Below are 25126 nucleotides of genomic sequence, written 5' to 3'. Positions count from 1 at the left end.
TCCTTTAAACCACAAAGTAGGCTGTTGTTAGCAAGCCTGCCACAATTGATTGATTAAAAAAAAAAAATGGCGAACATAAATGAGGCTTCAAGACGATGAAAAATCAAGTCTGTTATTTAAATTCTCACAATCAGTGGGCGTGTCCACTAGGGATGGAACGATAGGCGCGATATCGTGATATTGTGATATTAAAACTACCACAATATCGTCGTCGTCATGTTCACAATATTTAAATGCAACACATCTGTAAAGAAAAAAATAAAATAAAATAATCAGGTTGATTTCCATTTATGCAGTTATAGCACCCTCTGGTGGCTCGTTTTTTTAGTGCAATTTAATTTTCATTAGGGATGTTTTGGCCCTTCTATGTTTAAAATCTACACATAATAATAAAACATAATAATAATAATAAGAAGAAGAAGAAGAAGAATACATTTTTGTTTTAGGATGAGCTCTTTTTTTTTTTTTTTTTTTACAATTTTTACAATTTTGTGACCTTTTTTAAATATCCCCAACCTCCCCACAATATCGTGATATTTATCATATCGTGAGCGTCATATCGTGATATCGTATCGTGATGTTTGGATATCGTTACATCCCGAGTGTCCACTGAACAGATGAAACGACTATTTCTACTAGAATCTTTTTTTTGATGCCATATAGCTACAAATTTGAGCTGTGAATTCATATCTACATGCTCAAAACTGGCTTTTCCATGCCGCAACGACGAGGCACTCTAAAGTGGCCACGCCAGTGCAGGCTGTCATGTTTGACTTTTTTTTGTTTTGTTTTTTTGTTTTTTTGGAGGGGGCGTGGTTTGCATTCCTCATTTTTCCACTTTCTCTCCATGACACGCATGTACTCATGGCCAATAACGAGGCGCTCTACGGCAGTGAAAACTGAGTCCTGTTAGGTCTGATTTTTTTGTTTTTTTTTGTTTTTGTGGAGTGGGGAGGGGCGATTGCCGTCCTCGTTCTTCCATCTTTCTCTCCGTGCATTTACTCATGGCAGACAACGTGGCTCTCTACCACTCCAATTGGGGCCTGTTTTAGCCACGCCCACAAAAATCAGGACAACAAAAATGGTGAATAACAGTATAATACTATATTTGCACAATTTAGTACTAAAAGAGTTCTCAGATCATAGTTTGTGTTATATTTACAGTTTACATTAAAGGAACACTTTACTTATTGATCCATTTTTAGCAGCAAAAAGTTGCTACTTTTTCAATAATTAATTTGGTGACGTGATTATTTTTTTATGTACATTTAATAACTTTTAAACCGATGTTAAAATGAATCGAACGCCGGCATGTTTGTTACACGTGACTAAATAACCCGGATGTTTACGTCACTAGTGTGTAAACGCTACACTATGGAAGCACTATGCAACGCAGCCGTGCATCTCGCGTCAAACCCGGAAGGATTAAACCTTATCGCTTCGAGCCAACACGACAAAATAACTCTACCGAAGGAAAGTCTGCCTTGGATGTGAAAGTTGTGGCGCCAGATGGTCTTTTCGGGCACAAAATAAACTTTGACGAACGAGTGAATCAGGCGGGGGGTGAGTGGTGCTCGTGCGGGAGCTGCAGGAATGGACAATCCGCTAATGAATGTGTGCTGTCTGGAAATGAAAGAACTCGAGGATCGGTTCCTTGCGGACAATCTCAACTGCATCCTGGAACATCAGACATTCAACATGGCAATACTAAATAGACATTCTCAGGATAGCTTTGGTTGCGATGAAAGATGTGAAGAAGAAAAGTCTTGGAGGAGCAAATATCCAACAGGTAATGTGACACACAGTACGAGCAATGCAAAACGTGTGGAACTGACGAAATATTTCAGGAAAAAGAAAAAATAGTAAAATTAAATGTATCGTCGTTACAGCACCCAACCTCCCCTAGCTGTTTTTTTTTTTCTTTTTTTGCGGAGCGTCCCACTGCGGTCAGGCCAGCCGCCACTCGAAAAGACGAAGTCAAGCCAGCCGCCCCAACGATTGTTAATACTGTGCATTACGGTAACGTGCCGACGTGCCCCTGCGTTGGCCACCTTCAAATGAATTATGAAATAAAACAGTCCGTGCAGTATAATAACGAATGCCCCCCCACCCCCGAAACATGCCTACCTTTCGCTTTACATTTGCTTCGCTTCTCCGAGATCTTTCAGTGGCCGTAGTAAGACCTCGATTTGTGCCGGCTGTTGTGAGAGTGAGCTCCGTGTTGCTAGCAGAAGTAGCCGCCAGAGATCCTCCATCGGCTTGATTATTTCCCACGTCTGGTTCTTTAAAGATACTCGGTACTGCGTTGGGCTTTAGTATTAGGCGTGTGGCGTACCCCATCTCAAATTGTAACATATTTTGTATGTAAGTCCTCATGCCTGAAATGTTCGCTGCGCGCACGCCTGCTTGTCCTTCTACTCATGTCGGTTTTTTTTTTTTTTTTTTTTTTTTTTTTTTTTTTTTTTAAGGGGGTCTCGCGGGTTTTTCCTTGCCGACGCCTTGCAAAATTTTGCAATACACAAAGGCATAAGTGACAGTTTGTGTCCTCCCCGTTGTTATGTCTGCGTGAACTACTGTTCGCCAAGCGAGTATACACACTAGTGACGTCACCACTCGGGGGCGTTGCAACACGGAAGTACTTCTATGTTGAAGAAAAGTTAAATAAATCAATATAAGGGTGTATTCTTCAGCTCTTATGCATTTTTCGTAGCTAAACTAACTATTTACTGCCGATCAAGCCATACATGTAAAATTAAAGGAGCCTTCCTTTAATATAGGCAATAAAAAAAACATGTTTGGGAATTAATGAAATTACTCACGGTTCTTCGTAATTTTCTGCACGGTGGTCCTCATCCCCCAGGATGAGGTCATTTGATGCTACTGGGTGGCTAATGGGCAGATAGCATCAGCCATGAAAAAATGTTACACCGGTGTCTTTTAAAACATATTTTGTATATTAGTCATGTCCATGTTGCTGTGATGGGCTATGCTGAGCAATCTCGCACGTTGACCAAATGGCACAAACGGCTTTCCCAAGGAGAAAATGACCGCACTTCCCCTTCCACATCATTTTTTTTGCCCTTCTCAACAGATGAGATGAAGCGATAAGCAAAGCGAGCCCCACGGTGTGTCGTTGTTTCAGCGAATTTATTATGGAGGACGACTAGGCAATGCGGGATTTTCTGTGTTACCCCTTTTTTTTCCCCCCCTCGTTGCGTTATGTATGAGATTCAATTTGACACTGCTGCTCGTTTATGCGGCGCGAGAGCACAGATTTTCTTCCCAAAACATTATTTGTTGAGTTGAGGACGTTTGTGAGTGTCGCTAGTCGGTTTGCTATCCTCAGTTGATCTTCCGGGTTTTTTTGGTTTTGTTTTTTTTTTGTTTTTTTTTGAGCGAGGGCCACATAATGTTATGAAGAGAAATTATGTTTAGTCTTCAAAATTGTATAAATAATTTATTTGTGCTTTTGCATATTTAGAAAAATGCTAAACCAATTTATTTGTAATATGGCAATAGGGTTATTATAGTTTTGGAATTGTTCATTTTAGTTATTTTTATTAGTTTAGTTCTTTAAAAAATGCTTAGTTTTAGTTTAGGTTGTTAGTGTCAGTATTAGTATTAGTTTTTTTTTTTTTTAATGTGTAATACTTGTGCGCAATATTTAAAAAAACAGCATGGGCGCTACGTCATCTTTTGGTGCTTTTCTATTGGCTGCTGCTAGATGATGTCACTTCTGTGTGACATACTGTACTTTCAAACGTCATTATTCCGGTTTATATCAAAATAAATCTACTAAAAATCACATAAATATATTTTGTTAGTTTTAATTAGTTTTCAGGGTGGTTCTGTTAGTTTTTTTGTTTTGTTTTAATTCTTTAATAAATACTTAGTTTTAGTTTAATTACTTTCAGTATTAGTTTTAGTTTTATTTAATGTGTATTACTTGTGCGCAATATTTAAAAAACACCATGGGCTTTGGTTTGTATCAAAATAAATCTACCAAAAATCACATTTAAAATAAAAAAAATTGTAATTGTAAAAAATGTAATTGTAAAAAATTGTATCAAAATAAATCTACTAAAAATCCCATTTAAAATAAAAAAATTGTAATTGTAAAAAAATGTAATTGTAAACAAATTGTATCAAAATAAATGTACTAAAAATCCCATTTAAAATAAAAAAAATGTAATTGTAAAAAATGTAATTGTAAAAAATTGTATCAAAAATCAATCTACTAAAAATCACATTTAAAATCATCCCCAAAGGCTCATGCATTAAATTAATTACCAAAGACTAAAACGAAGGACGTTTGCTATAAATATAGTTCATTTTAATTAGTTTTGTAAACTAGTTTTTTGTTTTTTAAAAAGCATTTTTGTTTTTATTTTATTTCGGTAGCAATATTGTTTTTTGAATTTTAGTTTTAGTTTTTCCATTAGTTTGAGTTAATTAAAATAACCTTTAATGGCACCTTTTTTTTCAATACCCTCCCTTCTTACTTTGACCATCTCCAAACATTTTTGTATTGTTTATTTTATTTGAACTGAGTCAAATGTCATTTTTAGCACATGTCCGCGGGCCACAAAAAAATGGACGGCGGGCCGCAAATGGCCCCCCGGGCCGTAGTTTTGACACCGCTGCTCTAGAAGAAACAAACCGGATTCGGTCCAACCTCAAACTGCACACGCTCAGTCAAGAGCAGCCAGCTGTCGTGAAATTCCTTCTGCTTCTCGACATATGACCGGCGTGATCTCGTCGATTGAAATACTCGATTGCTCCAATTCAGTGCGAGCAACAAGACTGAATCAGTTCAAATTGTTCCCAGCCATGTTTCAGCACGTAGCAAGCGAGTTGGTGTGTGTGTGTGTGTGTGTGTCACTGAAATCTTGTCTGTATGGCACACGTGAAAATCTGCTTGGTGGTTATTTTTAGAAGCGGGCTTGTTTACTTGGAGGGTTCGGAACTGCGAGGGGAATCAACTGTTGTAAACTCAAGTGTCGATTATTAATGCATGTTGTTAACTCGCGGTTGATTCAGTGGGGGCGGGCTGTATTATTCATGCATCCTTTGCTCTTAATCTCTTTCTGCCCCCCCCACCGCCCAATCCTCGGATGTCTCGACGCGTAGAACGAGGTGTTCCCGGAGCCCCTCTTCACCTGGACCCGCGTGGGGGGCCGCCTCCTGGACGGCAGCGCCGAGCGAGAGGGCAAGGAGCTGATTCTGGAGCGGGTGCCGGCCGAGCTCAACGGCTCCATGTACCGCTGCACGGCCCAGAATCCTCTGGGCTCCACCGACACGCACACCCGCCTCATAGTCTTTGGTGAGTTTGTCGGTTCCGATCAAACTGCGATCAAGTTTAAGTCCCAATCAATTGTTTAATTAAAGGGACGCTTGACTCATTGAGCCATTTTAAGCAGTAAAAAAAAAGCTAATATTTTGTCTATAATGAACTCATTTGCTCCCAAAAACATATAAATACGTTCTAGTTTAAATATTACCAGTGTCCCAAAGACGTATTTATACGTTTTTTTGTTCTTTGTTATCTCGAGCATACAGAAGGCTTTAATGAAAGCCTCTGAACTCAAGAGAACGGTTGAAGCTAATACTAGCTATTACAAAAACGGCCATCAAGTGGCAGCAGAGTATAAGAGATCAACCAGGGCCATGTTGCAACAATCTGTTTTCCCCACAGTTTTAAACAGATTTGTGATTAATGATGAAAATTTGCTATATTCTAATGATGATTGCTGCAAAACAGAAACAGAAATATTTTTTCCTCCTGATGAAAGAAGAGACTCGAATCTTTGAGTTAATGTGGCAACTTCATTTTTTTTTCATGTACAATTAACACCTTTAAAAAAGTAGTTTTTCTACTTGCTGTCGACTGATGATGACATCACCTGTGCTGAGGAAGTAAGTAACGACCAATCATGGCTCAGTTTACTGACCAAACCCCGAAAACAGGTGCGCCATGATCGTCCGTTACCTACTTCCTCAGCACGGGTGATGTCATCATCAGTCAACAGCAAGTAGAAAAATTACTTTTTAAGGGTATTAATTGTACATGTTAGCAAATTCAGTCTGGACAAAATATTAACATTTCACTGCTGAAAATTGTTCAATGAGTCAAGAATCCCTTTAAAAATTAAAAATAAAAATAAAAAAAAACTTGCCAAATGGACTGTACCATAGTCAGCTTTAATGCTCTTCAAGTACCCACAAAAAATGAGATCACTCAACAAAACGGTATCCCATTTACTGTATCTACAGTAACCGCAAAACCCGCCGTCGAGATTGATGCCACCACTTTTGCCGATGAATCATTAATTGCGGCAGCGAGATTGCGATTAATAAAAGATTGTGTCCCTAATTGGCTCAACAACGCTTTCTTTTTTTAAGACTGCACTTAGAGAGATGGCTCTCCTCTTAACGAGGGTTTGAGTCCATCAATGGCGTTTGCGAGCACACTCGCGAACGCCCCAACGGGCGACCGCCATAATGTGTACCTAATAATGTGGCTGCATTTGCATTTCTCGCGCCGTAGCGCCATTTGACACGTCACTTCAGATGCGAGCTCCTTAGCATCCAAAAATAGCTGGGGAGGCGTTGTTTTTACCCAAGGGGCACTCTTTCTCCTCACATTGCAATCACTTGGCATGCACTGCTTATAAAAGTAAAAAAAAAAAAAAAAAAAGACAACCTAATTTACTCCAATCCTTGAGTTGTTAGGCACAAACTGATCCCAGTTGTCGCGGTGCACAGTGTTCCCCAACTCCATTACCAGGCTATCGTCTTTCTCATTGGAGATGAGAACCTGAACACGGTAGTGTCAAAAATAACCTTTTTTTGTTTTTTTGTCTCCCACAGAAAATCCAAGCATGATGAAAAACACGCAGAGCCAGAACAGTAAGTTTCCCCGACCACGCAAATGACTAAGCTACGAGTGGGCGGGTGTGATCAAAACGCAACACTGAACTCCCAATGCTTTGACGCCCGAGCGAAAGGTTTTGCTCGACTAGTACTAACTGCTGACATTTGAAAATTCTACTCACTTATGGTCGCTATTAGTAGTGCACAGATTTCAACTAGTGCTTTACCAGTAATATGTAGCTGTTGTACTTATATGCCAACTTGGGTTGGGTACTGCCGCCAACCTCACGATACGATACGTATCACGATACAGGGTCACGATACGGTACGTATCGCGATACAGGTGTCGCGATACGGTACGTATCGCGATACAGGGGTCACGATACGATACGTATTGCGCTACAGGGGTCACGATACGGTACGTATCGCGATACAGGGGTCGCGATACGATACGTATCACGATACAGGTGTCGCGATACGATACGTATTGCGATACAGGGGTCACGATACGGTACATATCGCGATACAGGGGTCGCGATACGATACGTATCGCATACAGGGGTCGCGATACGTATGGGTCGCGATACGATACGTACCGAGATACAGGGGTCACGATACGATACGATTCTCTAATTTAATATCCATCTGACAAAATCTTGAGTTTATTCATGAATGTTGCCTAGAAATGGCCTTTAATAAAGTATCATATTAAATAAAAGACATTTTTAGCCCTCTATTTCATGAGTATATTTTTTTGCCCCATTAAAACCCTGACGTATATGATCTGACACATGCATTGCACGGATAATCCATTAGAGGGCAGTATCACCCAGCGACCTTGCAAGATCACCTCAATTGAGAAAGGAAAGATGCCTATCCTTATTAATAGATGCAAAATGTTCTTTTTGATTTTTGGAAATACTAATATGTTTGATATGTCTGTTTATTGTTATATTTTTGATAGTTATAAATTTAAAGTATTGTGACTGATGTATCAAATATGGCAATGATAGACATATATGAAAATATTATGCTGCTCCGTGAAAGTGGTTTCAGAATCGGAATTTCCCAAACATTCCAGGGGGGGATCTTTGGATGATGTGTGATCGCAAACGAGTTGGATTAATATTCATCTCCTAACCATGTTGGTGTCAGTAAACAAAAGCACCGGCCAAGCTCCCACTAATTTGGCAGGAATATGTGACGCCACATTCTTCTTGGAAAAATTATTTTCTCTCAAATTTCTTGAGTGAGGCCCAGTTTTCTTCCTTTGGTGCAAATCCCCACGTGGCATCCTCATCTGGCACGTGATTCACACCTTCATCCACTTTTTGATATGTTTGTGCGCCATACGACATCGAACAACAACAACAACAACAGGTTGTTCGCTGCGACTCTTTCCAAAAGCGCGTCGATCCGACGGCGAGAGCGTCCTCTGCGGTCCACTTGCAGGCGACTGGCGTACACACGCGAGTCGTGCGGCCATCTGTTGCTTTTCACACTTTGGCCGGGACCGCGTCGAGGCTCTGCCAGCTTTGCTTTCGTACACTTGTGGGAGTGGCCTCGCTCTGCCAGTGGGCGCTTTGCAACACACCGAAAGACTCATCACAGGCAATCGCAATCAAACACAAAAAAAAAAAAAAAAAAAAAATCAAACCGAGCAAGCAAATCACTTCTTAGAACGTGGATTTCTTCCTCTGGTAAACTCAATAATATTAATAATAATAATAATAATAATAACCATCATCAACATCATGATAATTCATAATAATAATCATCATTAATAATAATTATCATCATAATTGATCATCATAATTAATCATAATCATCATCATCATCATCATCATCATAATTATCATCATCATTAAACATCATCATCAATAATCATAATTAATAATCATCATTAATCTCAATCATCATTCATCATCATCATAATTAATAATCACTATCATCATCATCAATAATAATAATAATCATCTTCAATCATCATACTAATCTAATCACCATCATCATCATAATTAATAATAATAATAATCATCATCATCATCATCATCATAATTATCATCATCATGCATCATCACAATTAATAAAATCACCATCATCATCAAAATAATAATAATCACATCATAAGTAATAATTATTATCATCAACATCATCATCATCATTAAACATCACAATTAATAAAATCATCATCATAATAATAATCATCACCATCATACTTAATAATCATCATCATAATTAATCATCATAATTGATAATAATCAACATCATCAAATGAATAATCATGATAATTAATAATTGTCATCATCATTAATAATCGTTATCATCATAATTAATTATCGTCATCATCATAATTAATCATTGTCATCATCATATTTAATAATCATCATCATCAAAATTAGTCATCATATTTAGTAATTATTATCAAAATTAATAATAATAATAATAATAAAAACAATAATAACAGTGCAAGGCTAAATTACTTTCTTTTTTAAATTTCCAACAATGTAAAATATTGATAGTGACAAAGTGAATCATTTGAAGGGGCTGTCATGAAAATAACGTTGCCAGTCCTGAAGAGACGAACACAGCAAGCATCCTTTTTAATGGCAACTGCGGGAAATTCTCACCGAACGAGACGGTCGACGGCCCCGCGATTGAGCCCCTCGCCGAACGGGCACGTACGGCGCTGACCTCCCGGGCCTTTGCTGCACGCACCGGTTGCGAGGCGCACGGACGCGCGTGCCTGAGCGTGTGCGTGCGTATGACCCGATTCTGTCCTTGCTGTGACACACCTGCTCCCGCGCTCATCCTGGCATTTGAATATTCAAATCTGCGTCCCCAAGCCACAGCTAGAGGGGCAAACAAAAAAGGAGCAACGAAGAGCAAATAAAGGACAGAGAGTGGCTGCAGACGAACACAATTTTAAAATGATATCATTAATGTCAGGCGGCACGTGGACCAAATGGTGAACGTGCCCGGCTCAATTCACAAGTCATATATATATATATATATATATATATATATATATATATATATATATATATATATATATATCTCCATCCATCCATTTCTAGCGAGCTAGACAACTAGACTAAGTGCAATTTCTGGAGAAATTGTGTGAGAATGCTGAAAGTAAATTGAGAGATAAAATATGAAATCATAACCTGGTTACTGGACTGCGCTTTACCGACTGTGCCGCAGAGCAGCATCAGACACCTGGTAATGATGATAATTTATATATATGGAAGTGGGAGTGGAAAGTGATACTTAGAGAAAGTTCATTGACTGTCCCATTGGAAATGAATGGGGAAAAGTTGATATTAAATGTTAAATTGTGCAATAACTGTAAGTAATGTGGAATCACACGATATATACCCCGGGAGGTGTGAATTTCTGAACTTAGTTGAAATTTGAACATTGTAAATTGGAAGTATTATGTGGTAGTTGTTAAAAATAAAAATCACAATAACATATGTGGGAATGCTTCAGCATTCCCACAATTAAAAAAATGTGAATTTCACAAGTTACTTCATGTTAAAAGTTAGATAGCTGTTAATACGAAAAGAAAAATGCACTGAGCTGTCACCAATGTCTTACAAATGCAATTATGCCATCTAGTGGCAGAATAATGACCTCAACACAAATCAATGTCACACTCATTTTTGTTTACAGTACAGTACATCTTTTCAATTTGATCAATTATGAAATTACTGTATCAATGACTAAAAAGACGCAGCAATATTTCTATTTAACATAATATTAGATAGAAGGCTATTTTATATGTATCTTACATGGGGTGTGATCCGATTCAAGAATGCTATGATTTGAAATTGAGACGGTTCGACTCAGTTCACCAAATCGCAATTTATCGGTTCCCAACAGAAAAACTGGTGAATCTGCGAAAAGTCAACTATGAAAACGCGAGAGATTACTATACAATTAAAGTCACGTTTCTCCAACATAGTATGTCCGCTTTAAGGTGAGCGTTGACGTCTGTTCCCCTTCTCGCCGATTTCTGTCATGCCGCCGACTCGGCTCGCCATCTGCTCGCTTAAAAGCGCCGCTACAAAACGTGGCCGTCGCTCACGTGCAAAAAAAAAAAAAAAAAGGATTATACATCCGGGCCCATTAAAATGAATTTGCCACTTCATCGAGCGCTCCTCTCATTAAAATGGCGGCTCAGACTGTATGTGCGAGAGAGGTTATCCTTTCATTTACATTGTTAATGCGCAGTGTATAACAGAGGGGCCGATTTAACCAACGCTAATGATGCGTTACTGTCGCTTCGTATGCGAAAGCAGTTCATTACGGGCTTGCTGGCGGGAGATGTTTTAAGTCAGGGGTGTCCAAACTACGGCCCCGGGTTGCCCGTCCCCGTCCATTTTTCAGTGGCCCGCGGACATATGCTAAAAATGGCATTTGACTCGGCTCAAATAAAATAAAGAAAACAAAAATGTTTGGAGATGGTGAAAGGAAGAAGGGAGTGTGTCGAAAAACACAGGTGCCATTAAAGGTTATTTTATTTAACTAAAACTAACGAAAAAACTAAAATTCAAAAAGCTATTTCGTTAACGAAATAAAATAAAAACGAAGCTTTTTTAAAAAAAAGAAAACTAACTGAAACTACATTTTATGTTTACAAAACTAACTAAAACTAACTATAATTGTAGCAAACGTCCTTTGTTTTATTCTTTGGTAATTAATTTATTGCATGAGCCTTTGGGGATGATTTTAGTAGATTTATTTTTGATACAATTTTTTACAATTAAATTTTTTTTATTTTAAATGTGATTTTTAGTTTAGTTTAGTTTATTCATTTTTTCCTTTCGGACACATTACAGTTTACATCAATCACATCACATCATTTGCAACATTGACGTCCGAAAGAAGGGCTGACGGGTAGAAGTCGATTTATTTTGATACAATTTTTTACAATTACATTTTTTACAATTACAATTTTTTTATTTTAAATGTGATTTTTAGTCGATTTATTTTGATACAATTTTTTACAATTACATTTTTTACAATTACAATTTTTTTATTTTAAATGTGATTTTTAGTCGATTTATTTTGATACAATTTTTTACAATTAAATTTTTTACAATTACATTTTTTTTTTTTTTTAAATTGGATTTTTAGTAGATTTATTTTGATACAAACCAAAGCCCATGGTGTTTTTTTAAATATTGTGCACAAGTAATACACATAAAAAAACAAAAACTAATACTGAAACTAATTAAACTAAAACTAAGCATTTATCAAAAAACTAAAACTAATAAAAAAAACTAACAGAACCACCCTGAAAACTAATTCAAACTAACTAAATTTAAAAAATTTAAAAAAAACTCAAAACAAAATAAAATCTAAAATGAAAAATTCCAAAACTATAATATCCCTACTGCCGTATTACAAATAAATTGGTGTATATACTGTAGCATTTTTCTAAATATGCAAAAGCACAAATAAATTATTGTACAATTTTTAGGACTAAACACAATTTCTCTTCGTAACATTATGTGGCCCTTGCGTCCTTCGGATTTTCTGTATGTGGCCCTCGAATCAAAAAGTTTGGACACCCCTGTTTTAAGTCATGCGGTTATAATAGTCAGATTATACTCGCATTCTCACGCTGACTTTGATATCCGGTTGCGTGTTTGCTGTTTTGCAGGTGGAGCCTCGCACACGAACGCTGCGGGCGGCCTCACGTGGGTGGTCCTCGTCCTCACAGTGACCGTGGGACTGACGTGAAAACGCACACGCATACTCGCCCTTGTCACACGACACACAAACGTTTAAAAAAAACAACAACAACAACAACAACAACAACAAATCATCATCAGCTCACTTTCCACGAAACCTTGCGAGTGTTCTCAACAGAATATCTGTCGGTGCTGCCACCAGATGGCGCTCCTCCCATTTTTTGTAACAAAAAAAAAAAAAAATCATAATTACGCTATCTTAAAGAACGTGACGAACACGACAACCTCCTTCCTCATATCCCTTCCCAAGTTACTTTTTTTTTTTTTTTTTTGGTTTGTTTCTTGTCCCACGTTTGCCTGTTGACAAATAAAATTAGTTCAAACTGGAAAGACAGCATTTGGATTTGATTTTTTATTTTTTTTTGGTCAACGTGTCATTGCTTTTTCCACTCAAATGTGACTTTAAAAAAAAAATAAAATGCAGCCGCACCCATCTGCTCCATGTCCCGGGATGCATCGGATCCGCACCACAAGGGGGCGGGGCTGTCAATGTTGTGGGCGGGGGCAAAGCAAACATTGAAACAGAACAATCTATATGCTATATACAAGTATCTGTTTTTATTTTGTTTATTTTTTTTGATGGCTCAGAATGTACAAAAAGAATTAAAATGCATTGGGGGTGGGGGGTGGGGGGGAATAAATCTCCTGTTTTTGAGTGTATTTTGTGTACATGAGTGTAAATAATGCAGATAATTAAAGAGGTTTTATGGGGCGGCGGTGAGGAACGGTTGCAGAGTTGTTTGTACTTCATCCATCGGAGCTAAACGTTGGCTGACACAACAAAAACAGCCTGTTCTGTATCCCAATAGATTTTTTTTTTTTTTTTTTTTTTTTTAACAATATATATAGCAGGATGACAGGAAGTGTTCTCACATATGTCCGATTTTTTTTTTTCAGGCTTGTGATGCATGTGAGTTTGATTTTTTTTTTTCCTGCTTTTTTTTTTATTTATTTTTTGCAGCACTGCTGCAGCAGTTCATCGCAGCTACAGTATGTTTCCTTGTGTCATGCTAGCTTAAGTGACCTACATTGTGTGTGTGCGTGCGCGCGTGTATATACGTAACTCTCTCTCTCTCTTTTTCACTCTCTCTTTCTCTCTCTCTCTCTCTCTCTCTCTCTCTCACGGATGTTTGTTTCCGGGATTAGTCGTGTCACGCTAGCTGCCGTTTTTTCCCCCCATCCATGCCGGACTGATAAAACAGGGTTGTTTAACATTTGTTTCATTTCACCTGTATTAAAAAGTGGAGAGATGATCCAAACTGACACGCCTTGACTTTGCTTATGTATACATAGAAAATAACGTATGTAAAAAATGTGCGTTTGACAATGATAACAATGCTCATTTTGATTGACGCTGTTTGGGCAACAAAATAATTTCACAATAGTTTGTTGTTTGTTTTCTATGGAAGCGTAGAGCTGCCAATGTGGAGTAAAAAAAATTTTGGCTGACATACTCGAGCATACTCGCAAATACGATCGAACATACTCGCAAATATGTTCGAACATAATCGCAAATATGTTCGAACATACTCGCAAATACGTTCGAACATACTTGAAAATATGTTCGAACATACTCGCAAATATGTGCGAATGTATTGAAATATGTTCAAACATACTTGCAAATACATTCGAACATACTCGCAAATACGTTCGAACATACTCGAAAATATGTTCGAACATATTCGCAAATTCGTTCATGATTCGTTCATGAAAAAATCATGATTCACTTGTGACAATGTGCCTAATATTGTGGCCAGTGAGTGTTTATCTATAGCGTCTTATTGCGCATTTTTGCATATCGATGGCTGCAGGGCTCATTTTGCAACGCTGTTTGATGTTTGTGCCATAACCGTATACATTAAAAACGGATTCTAGCGCAACTACAGGCCGGCAAGCCTTTGAAGGGGAGTTGTAATTATAAACCAATGCAGCTTATGTCCAATTGAACATTAATATTTCATCACAATCTGTTGTTGTTGTTTTTTAAAACAGTTAATCCCACCTCAGCTAAGATAAAGTCCATGCGTGAGCTGACCAAGGTTTTAAAAGGATTTTTGTTGGAAAGACACGTCAGACACAGACAGTCACTTTGGGAAGAGCAGCTCACCTTGCGAAAGTACGACGCTGCAAAATGGCCCCCGCGAGGTGGAGAGCTGCTTTCCAACATAATTACAACAAAATTAAGAGGCCCGAGCTCGGAGAGGGAATTGGAGTGCATCGACTGCATCTCATCATAACTTTGTCATTTCCATTTCAATTCAAGAGGCACTTTTGGTGCTTGGGAAAAAAAAACAATAATAATAGGTTGATGCATTGCGACTTGCATTTGGCGGATGTGAAAATTGTGTTTATCGTGTGTTATCGATGGCATTGGGCAGCGTTAAGTCTGTAAGGCCACATCACGCGATCGAATGCAAGGACCTAAAAGCCCGTTGAATGCTGTGGCGGAATTTCTCCAGTGGAGAAATAATCGCTTGAGAAAATTGTTTGTTTTTTGGTTCTCTTTTTTGTTTTCTAGGGACAAAGCAAACAAAGGTGTACTTATGCAGAGAGATTACACAAGGCTCGAGACCAAGTGAGATAAAGTATCGGTTCACAGGCAACAATTTGTACAGTCCCAAATAACGTTACGGCAATTGCGCCTCTGATGGCAGCTACGCGGGGCATGTAAAAAGCTGTGTGGCATAACAATAACGCACCTGAAAAAGCCACTATCAGGCATTGTTTGGCATATAAATGTATGGTGTATGCTAGGGTTCTGTGAGTCATGTGCTTGTTTATTCAAAAAAAAAAGTCACTCTCAAAGCAATTGCGAGGTAACATTTATTAAGGTCACGTTAATCGTCATAAAGATTTTCACGACATAACAATCATGCACTTGTCTCGGCAAAAAGTGACTCAAAGCTATGCCAAGTCTATCGACTGTATGAAAGTCACATGTGGGTTATTGAGGTTATTTGAGATATGCTCATACATGTGTGGCATAACAATCACGCACAATCAAAAATGACGCAAAGCTATGTCAAGGCTAGCTACTGTATGAAAGTCACATGTAGTTTATTGAGGTTATCTGAGATATGCTCATACATGTTTGGCATAACAATCACGCACAATCAAAACTGACTCAAATCTATGTCAAGGCTAGCTACTGTATGAAAGTCACATGTAGGTTACTGAGGTTATCTGAGATATGCTCATACATGTGTGGCATAACAATCACACACAGCTTTGTCAAGGCTAGCTACTGTATGAAAGTCACATGTAGGAAATTGAGGTCATCTGGGATATGCTCATACATGTGTGGCATAACAATCACGCACAATCAAAGGTCACCCTCAAAGCTATTGGCCATGTGTGGCGTATTAAAGTCATGTGACTCATGTTAAAGTTATGTATGGCATAACAATCATGCACCCATGTAGTGAAAAAGTCACTCTTAAATATATGTGGCATAGCAATCACATGATTCTGTATGTGGAGAAAAAAAATGAGTCTTTAAAAAAAAGTTTGAGTAACTTTGCTACCTTAGTTACACTCACCAACATTATAATAATTTGTCCAAGGGTTATATTGAAATTATGAAAACGATGTGGAAGGGCAAGCCAAGACAGAATAACATTCCGTGTTACTGGTAGACTTGGATCAAAGTCTGAATTGACGATCTTATCTTAATGCAACATTCAGACAGATGCAGGAAGTGTCGATGCAAATTAGGATTTTGATCCATTTGTATATTTATTTTCACCCTTAGTTTAAAGTGAATACAAAAAACTGAAGCGCTAACATTCTAATTATGTGTCAGGAGAAGGTGCCTCCCTCCCAAGCAGACAAACATGTCCTCCTCATTCTGGTCCGAACTGCTCACCCGAGCTAAGAACAAAGGTCAAGACAATCAGCAGAATGTCACTGAGGCCCCACCTGTGAATTATTCACAAGTCAAACTGGACTTGAAGAGTTTGGTTTCCTTGATGCGCTTATCCTGAAGATATCGCATGACAAAACCATGACCATCTGGAATCTTTGACACGTTGCCCTTGTTTTTCCCGTTCACCTCCTTATAAAGCATATTCTACTGACTTTGGGTATGTTTACATGACTAAACAACATATTAATTTTCTAATGTTAACATTCTCCCAACACAAAAACAATTGCAAATGTGACAAATATGCCAGGCCAATAGTCGGTAGCGTCACTGTCAGTTCATTGTCTTTGGAATAGGAGTTGCCCCAAAATCCCGTTAAAACGGGTTCGTTTTGCCCTTTGTCTATGGTCTAACCACAAAGTAGAACCATCGGATTTCTCTCAGATGTATAAAAATACATGCAAATTCTCCGCCTCTGTATCTCTCTCTCTCTCTGGAGCTACTTGTCTCAATTTCCATATTTTGTAACCCATGACCCTTGCGGTTACAGACCGGACGACTGCCTTTCAAAAGTCAAAGGCTTCAATTTCCAACTATTTCACCGAGAGCCCTCGAAGAGGCCACAGCCTCCCACGGAGTCAAGTTAAAGGCGAGAGTTTTCCGTGTGGACTACAACCTCGCTCGGGTGCGTCAGCGTGACACATGGCGGCCTGACAGTGTGGCTGAGCCGTACATAGACGGCTTATGGAAATGAATGAAGCTGTCGGGTTTTCACGGCGGATGCTCGCGCCGTCGACTGCCCATGCCCAGTTCTGCGTGATTGTTATTGTAGCGTTGCTACTTTGTCAGACAGAACCCACGGTGGGAGGGAAAGGTTCTGATGCGTTACGTAACTGTGCAAACAGATGCATCCTGGTTGTTAAGTGTTTGATATAACCATTGTCCTTCCCCACCCCTTATTTAAACGCTGCTTTGCACCTGCAGCTCAAGCTGTGCAGGGAGATGGAGTCAGTCGGTAATAAAACATTAAACGCTTGCGTAGCAAGTCAAAACTGCACCAACAAAAAAATGGCACCAAGGTCTTTTTGTCTTGTATAACATTTTATGGAGAAATAATGAGGTAATGAGAAACCCAAATATTGATCTTTATCGAGCGTATGCTTCAATGTGTTGAATCAGCATCTGACTCACCACAGGTGTTGCGTGACCTGAGCTCCGCCTACAAAGAGATGCAAATGTACCTCCGCAGGTTTCATTTTACACCCGCAGGCAAAGAGCAGCAGTCATCGGATCATGGGAGTTCTTTTGCAATGAAAAGCAGCCGATGTGCACTTGTCAGCTGAGCGACGTTGACAAAAGGATCAGTCAACCGGTCGTTCCCGCCATCACTTCTGCTGCTGCCATGGCCATCGCAGACCTTCTTGGAGTCCAATTCGACATGCAGCTGCTGCTCAAAATCAGTCTTTCTGTGGCGACGGTGCTTCTGGTGTCATTGGCCTACAGGTTCTACAATTCCAGGGACGTGGAGGAAAGTCGGGTCCAGCAGCGCAAAGAACAACAAACTTGCCAGAGATGTAATACAACACTGCCGGCTCGTGACTCTGACGATCCACTCGGACCTACACTCACTGATGAGCCTTCATCTGATAACGCCAAAGAAAGAGTGACAGAAGTCCAGGAGGCGGGTAGCCTTTCACACAGGAATCAACATTTTAGTGAAGAAGCTAAGATCATTTCATCCAGTGATAGTGCTCTGAACCTTCCCGAACCGGCAAAGTGTGGACTAGCGAGTACAAAAGGCCGACGCTCTCCTTGCTTTTTAAAAAAGTTGGATGGTGGGTTGGGCGTGGGAAGGGAGCTAAGGCAGGACTTGGAGCGACATGGTGTGTACTCGAGCTTCCTCTCCAAGGCTGAGGTCAAAGTGGAGGATGCTAAGCTGGTGCTGGACAGTCCAGGAGATCAGGTAGTGCATGGAAAGATATACGAATACTACGTGGAATCCTCTTCTCACTGCACCACAGACCCAAACATCACGTTGGGTCAAAATGAAAGGAAGTCTGAGTCGCAACAAGCAGAAATTGGAAGCAATAACAGCCCCCTCACAGATTCTCCTCCTTCTGTGGACCCTGACGTTACTGGGGAACCCTGCTTCCTTGAGAACCCAAAGCTGAGCCACTCCATGACGTCGGGACCCCTACGCAAACAGAGCTATCTAGCTGCTGCAGAGCAGTCGGAACTGCCAAGTCCAGTTCCTCCCTCTTGTTCCTCAACCAACTCTGGTCTCCTGTTGATCAGTCCTTCCACAAACAATGAATGCCACAATGTGAGCAAATGGTCTAATCTAGAGGCTGTTGATGGGACTCTCTTGGTACACCGTTCAAATTTGGACCTCGGGAACTGTTTGGAGGTACTCTTTTTGGCCAAAAAACATGGCCAGAGGGCAATGGCGCAAGCAGCTATTGAAGTCATGTCCAACAACTACCTTCAGGTACTCCGGGATCCTGATCTTTATGGGCGGCTAACCGATGCTGAGCAGGAACTAATCAGGAGACAGAGAACAAGAGGGAGAAGATTCATCATGGTGGCAGATATGGACCCCCAAGACTGGTCAAGGAACAGCAGGGGGCCGAAACGGACGCAGAGCGCTGTGTACTACTATGACGACTGTGGCGACTCCTGGCACAGACTTTGCTCCATTCCACAGGAAGTCATCAGCAAAGCCTGTGCCATGTGCACGATGGATAACTACCTTTTTGTCGCCGTGGGCTGCCAAGGCAGCGAGAGTGAAATAGCGCCTTCCAAGCGAGTGTTTTGCTACAATCCTCTCACAGCTATTTGGAAGGAGATCAGTCCCATGAACGAAGCCAGGCCCCGTTGCAAACTTGCCGCCCTGGATGGCTACATCTACGCCATTGGTGGGGAGTGTCTCTCCTCAGTGGAACGCTACGACCCGCGATCCGACAGATGGACTTTCGTGGCCTCTCTGCCGAACGACACGTTCGCCGTGGCACATCACGTGACGGTTTGCAACGGGGAGCTGTTCGCGTCCGGGGGGAGTCTACGCTACATGCTGCTGCGCTACAGCCCCAAGAGCGACACCTGGAGGGGGAGTCGACTGACGGGCGGCAAAGACAGGACGGCGGACATCGTGGGTGTGGGACCCTTTCTGTATCGCTTTGAAGTCAACCCTCTGCTGGGGGTCAGCGTTTACCGCTACCACACCGTAGCCCGACTGTGGTACGAGTGCGGCACAAAGCGCCTCCCCCACTGCCCGGCTTTCCAGTGCGTGGTGAAGGACGACAACGTCTACTGTGTTAGCCGTCACTTCACCTTGAGATTTGAGGCCGATGAGATCTCTCCGGCTTTCACCGATGACGATTTGAGCGTGGCCTCTGCAGCTAAGGGCCTGCTTTTCCCCTTTGTCCTGTCGCTGCCTGATAAGAGGCCTCTGCAGACCAGCGTGTAGCAAAACTCACTTTTAGAATGATGATAACATTGTGCCTGCTAGCTTACCCAAGCTCTCCACCAGCTTATTTTTTGACCGTGGCCAGAACGAGCTATGAGGTTACCCTGAGTTTTCGACCTTGGCCATTCGTATCACTGTCACATGGAAGCTGTGAAAATGGCTGGATTGATTTGATAGTTTTTTTCATGATACATTTCAAATGTATATCCTAAAACTATGTGTGCTGTTCTAGTTTTACAAAAAGGAACTTGTAGCGTTTTCAAAGAAGATGTTTGTGACATATATAAACCACAAATGAAGGGCCTGGACTTAAGTTGCAGAGTTTGTCTTCATGAGCATGTGGCAAAACTGTAAATATAAAAATAAAGTCAATCTCTGCATACACTGTAGTGACATTTCAAACTAAAATGTATTGAATTCTTTATAACAGTGTGAAAATAAATATTACTAACCAACATATCCATACTGCTTGGTGAAGGCGGAAATTTTTAATCTTTGCAAAAGCTGGCAAACCGAAAACGTCGCCGAAAACCGGAACTACGTTGTCGGAAACAGGATGTATGTTTAGCGATAACACTTCTTCTTTAAACATAAATAAAGTCGGTAATTATCCATCCAAACAATTAGTAAATCAGAGCAGGGCACTTCCATTAATCGTCACTTCCCGTAGATAGCCACGCCCACCTTTCGGCGAGTGCACAATGATGCTTTGAAAACTGAAGCAACGTTTACGTCCGTCGATCAGGGTGAGACCAGAGAGTCCATCTTTCGCCCAATTCACGCTGACTGCGGAACGGACGCGGTGCGTTTTCCGTACGGCATCCGCACGGACTGCAATTCACACCGCGTGTGTTACGTGTCCGGCAATCTGCACCCGCCAGACTACGGGGGTTTCACGCTGGAGAGTTGAGTTCACGCGATAACAACCGTGTATATAGAGTCCGATTTGTAAACATGAGCTACGCTTGCCTGTTGTTACATCGGTCTGCTTTTTGGACATTATTTCTGGGACTTCTACCATACGTTTTGTGTTTATTGTTGTCATGTTTTGGTTTTGTGGGGGTGGGTTTTTGTTGTCTTTTGGTGTTTTTGGTCGTTTGTCATGTGTTTCTTGTTTCTTCCCTTGTCCCGTTATGTCAAACCACATCCACCTGAGTGTGTCTTCCCTTCCCAGTGTATCCACCAATCAGCTTCCCTTGCCACTTGTGTCTTGCCCAGCTGTGTCTAGTCATTGTCATTAGCCTGTGTGTATTTAGTCACCTGTTTTTCGTTCGGTTCTTGTGGAGTCATTGTGCTTGTAGTATCTGTTGTGCCTGTTCATGTTCATGTCCCTGTTTTCCTTGCCATGCCTTGTGTTTGTTTTTGATCTTGTTAATTTTTTCATAGTACCTTGTTTATAGTTTTTGTTAATTAAATCCCCTTTTTTTACCTGCATCCCTGCCTTGCCCTGTTTTTTGTTGCCCCCTGCATTTGGGTCCTGCCTCCAACACCCCCACTCCCGTGACAGAATGACTCCACCAGAACTGGACCCAGCGGGGGCAATGGCGGAATGGGAGCCCTGGGAGAAGGAGGGGCTTGAGGCCTGCGACCGAGCCATTGCCGGGCTAAAGGAGGTACTGGCTTTGGTCCGTGGCGTCGGGAGTGACGGGTCAGACAGGCCTCAAGTCCCTGAACCTCGTCTGCAGCAGCCTCTCGCCCCTGAGCCTCGTCTGCTGCAGCCTCTCGCCCCTGAGCCTCGTCTGCTGCAGCCTCTCGCCCCTGAGCCTCGTCTGCTGCAGCCTCTCTCCCCTGAGCCTCGTCTGCTGCAGCCTCTCTCCCCTGAGCCTCGTCTGCTGCAGCCTCTCGCCCCTGAACCTCGTCTGCTGCAGCCTCTCGCCCCTGAACCTCGTCTGCTGCAGCCTCTCGCCCCTGAACCTCGTCTGCTGCAGCCTCTCGCCCCTGAACCTCGTCTGCTGCAGCCTATCGCCCCTGAAACTCGTCTGCTGCAGCCTATCGCCCCTGAAACTCGTCTGCTGCAGCCTGTCGCCCCTGAACCTCGTCTGCTGCAGCCTGTCGCCCCTGAACCTCGTCTGCTGCAGCCTGTCGCCCCTGAACCTCGTCTGCTGCAGCCTGTCGCCCCTGAACCTCGTCTGCTGCAGCCTGTCTCCCCTGAACCTCGTCTGCTGCAGCCTGTCGCCCCTGAACCTCGTCTGCTGCAGCCTCTCGCCCCTGAACCTCGTCTGCTGCAGCCTCTCGCCCCTGAACCTCGTCTGCTGCAGCCTCTCGCCCCTGAACCTCGTCTGCTGCAGCCTCTCGCCCCTGAACCTCGTCTGCTGCAGCCTCTCGCCCCTGAACCTCGTCTGCTGCAGCCTCTCGCCCCTGAACCTCGCCTGCTGCATCCTCTCGCCCCTGAACCTCGCCTGCTGCATCCTCTAGACCCTGAACCTCGCCGGGCGCCGCCCAGGGTCCCGGAACCTCGCCGGGCGCCGCCCAGGGTCCCGGCGGCGCGGGCCCTGCGGCTGCCTTCGCATCTCGTCGGGCGTCGAGGACGCCCTCCTGACTGGCCCAGACGGGACTCTCTCGTCGGGCTTCGCGGACGGCCTCCTGAACGGGACTCTCGTCTGCCGTCATGGAGGCCCTCCGGAACTGCCTTTGGTCTGGGACGGATGGGTGGGCCGTGTTCCCACCTCCGTGCCCCCTTCCGCCCGCCCTTGTTTTTGGACTTTTGATGTTGGACGTCTGGAAGTCGTCCCTTGAGGGGGGGGGTTATGTCATGTTTTGGTTTTGTGGGGGTGGGTTTTTGTTGTCTTTTGGTGTTTTTGGTCGTTTGTCATGTGTTTCTTGTTTCTTCCCTTGTCCCGTTATGTCAAACCACGTCCACCTGAGTGTGTCTTCCCTTCCCAGTGTATCCACCAATCAGCTTCCCTTGCCACTTGTGTCTTGCCCAGCTGTGTCTAGTCATTGTCATTAGCCTGTGTGTATTTAGTCACCTGTTTTTCGTTCGGTTCTTGTGGAGTCATTGTGCTTGTAGTATCTGTTGTGCCTGTTCATGTTCATGTCCCTGTTTTCCTTGCCATGCCTTGTGTTTGTTTTTGATCTTGTTAATTTTTTCATAGTACCTTGTTTATAGTTTTTGTTAATTAAATCCCCTTTTTTTACCTGCATCCCTGCCTTGCCCTGTTTTTTGTTGCCCCCTGCATTTGGGTCCTGCCTCCAACACCCCCACTCCCGTGACAATTGTTATTTTGTTATGGTTAATTTATTCATTTTTTGTCTTAAATGTCCGACTCGTCATGCTATGTAGTTAGCTAGCTTCCCTCTCCCTCCAAAAAAACGAGTTTGCAAACGGTTTTATTTTGAAATATACCGGATGTACCTTGATGCGAGACACCCAACTTCCTGCCCGTCTCGTGTAATTTCTTCAGCTTCATGAAAATCCGGATGCGGCGTCTGGAAAAAAAATAGAACGCTTGTGGAAATCTTCCGCAGCGCCGCATCCGTTCCGCACCGCAGACGCAGCTGGTGTGAATTGACACGCGGATTTGAATGCGTTCTGTTATTGCGGCGTCCGTACAGCCACCGTGCGGAAAACGTCCGTTCCGCAATCAGTGTGACTTGGGCGTCATTCCGTGTATTTTTGCCAGACTTTGCATCACAAAGCGTTCGCCGAATATGCGGAAGCACTTGGCGAAAAGTGGGTATTGTCATCAACGGGAATTGACAACGGTGTCTGTTTGTAGTGACATAGAAATATTTTTTTACATGATTTAAAGCCATGAAGTTATTTATATGGAAAATGCTAACAATGCCTTAAGAGTGTCACCGAATTATTGTCTTAATTTGTCTGTTTTGTGCGTGTTTTCCTGGCAAACGTGCAAAGCATAAGCACAATGTTGCCCCGTTGTAGTTTTTATTGCAATTACTGCCCCTTTATTAGCAATCTCTGACCATAAATGTAAAACATTAAGCACCCTAATGGCCGCCTGACTACTGTTTGCTTAAATTAACGCAGGATGCGCCGCCTCGCAAAACAGTTTGCGCCCGAAGATTTGCTGCTCTGCCTTGCCATTAAGTGACTTTTACATCATTTCGGATGTTCGGCTTCTACCGCTCGCCAGTAAGTGTTGCAGTAAGTTGTATACATTATACAAATGAGGCGGTACGGCCGCAATCCATCAGTGGGTTTGCAGTACACGGGGGGGGCACAAATATAACCAGCACGGTGACCTGGAGAGGACGCAATTATCTGCAGCCGCATGTAAATACAACAGCATGTAAATGGAGGTGTCATGCAATATAAATAGGTCAGCTTTCCGAAAGCATCTGTCACAGGCGGGGCCCGCTCTCCCCCTTTGGTGGCCAGAAAAAAAATGTGACGGCGGTTTTGTTTGTACTAGTTTTGTTGTCCTCGAAGCATCCATGCAAACTTGTCATTCTGTGCATGTGCTACGTGTTCCAGTGTGGGTCATTATGTGTAATGTGCACGAGGAAATAAGATGCACTGCGACTGATGTAAATATTCATCATTGAATTCGACTGACAGCATCCCTGGAGAGATGCGCTGCCACAGCACCATCATGTGGCTCAGGCGGCAAACGGAAACAGTGCTGAGGAGCTTGACAGGTTTGCTCCTGGGGAAAAAAAAAAAAAAAAAAAAAAAAAACCTCAACATCACCATTCGCCACCGGTTGCTCGCAGATGGTTGACCATCAAGCATAAACGTCTTTGATTCTTCCTAATTAAACACTTTGATTCCATGTAATTAAGCCCCTAATGGGGTGGGAGTTGCACGCATCCCTGCAGACGTCGCCTTGGATGACTCATGACTCGGGTCAGCTCCGGCATCAACGCGAGCTTCTTCTTTTCTTTTCATTATTTCCGTGCAAGATCTCGGGGAATACTAACAGCACACGCTGCGTTCGAGAATGGAAGAATTTACATGTCATTATCTTGTGGAAAAGCGGAGACATAATTTATGCCCCTGGCCTCTGGTTCCACATTCACTCTGACATGCATGTGATACAGAACCTGAGAAGATCGAAAGAAGTTGGACAGGACAGAAGCATTAAAAAAAAAAAAAAAAAGGAGCATGTTCACTGCTGTTGAAATAAACTTCACCAACAAAAGTAGCACTTATACCATGCTAAATAATGTTTGAATTAACAGATGAGGCAAAGCAAAGAA

General features: G+C 42.1%; 3 protein-coding genes across 4 annotated transcripts in view; all 3 read left to right on the top strand.

Annotated features, from left to right (window-relative positions):
- Positions 1-13225, top strand: part of igsf21a (immunoglobin superfamily, member 21a) — a 209204-nt gene extending 195979 nt beyond the window's left edge. The window contains exons 8-10 of one of the 2 annotated variants that reach the window (XM_077528427.1): positions 5131-5323; positions 6871-6909; positions 12545-13225. In XM_077528427.1, the coding sequence (XP_077384553.1) occupies positions 5131-5323; positions 6871-6909; positions 12545-12624 (312 nt within the window). In that variant the 3' untranslated portion in view covers positions 12625-13225. The remainder of the gene's footprint in view (positions 1-5130; positions 5324-6870; positions 6910-12544) is intronic. The other variant, XM_077528428.1, reaches the window with a different exon arrangement.
- dhrs3b (dehydrogenase/reductase (SDR family) member 3b) overlaps positions 1-25126 on the top strand; it is a 224881-nt gene that overhangs the window by 177703 nt on the left and 22052 nt on the right. The window lies entirely within an intron of this gene.
- Positions 17678-19963, top strand: klhdc7a (kelch domain containing 7A). The gene has a single exon (XM_077530610.1). It carries the CDS (start codon positions 17822-17824, stop codon positions 19961-19963), a length of 2142 nt encoding a protein of 713 aa, XP_077386736.1. The 5' UTR covers positions 17678-17821.

The sequence above is a fragment of the Festucalex cinctus genome, chromosome 8 (assembly GCF_051991245.1).
Source record: "Festucalex cinctus isolate MCC-2025b chromosome 8, RoL_Fcin_1.0, whole genome shotgun sequence".
NCBI classification, from domain to species: Eukaryota; Metazoa; Chordata; class Actinopteri; order Syngnathiformes; family Syngnathidae; genus Festucalex; species Festucalex cinctus.
Note: the sequence above shows the minus strand (reverse complement) of the source record. Positions and strands in the feature narration are given on the sequence as shown.

Coding starts and splice junctions, on each gene's coding strand:
- klhdc7a (XM_077530610.1), top strand. CDS start 17,822: ATGTGCACTTGTCAGCTGAGCGACGTTGACAAAAGGATCAGTCAACCG.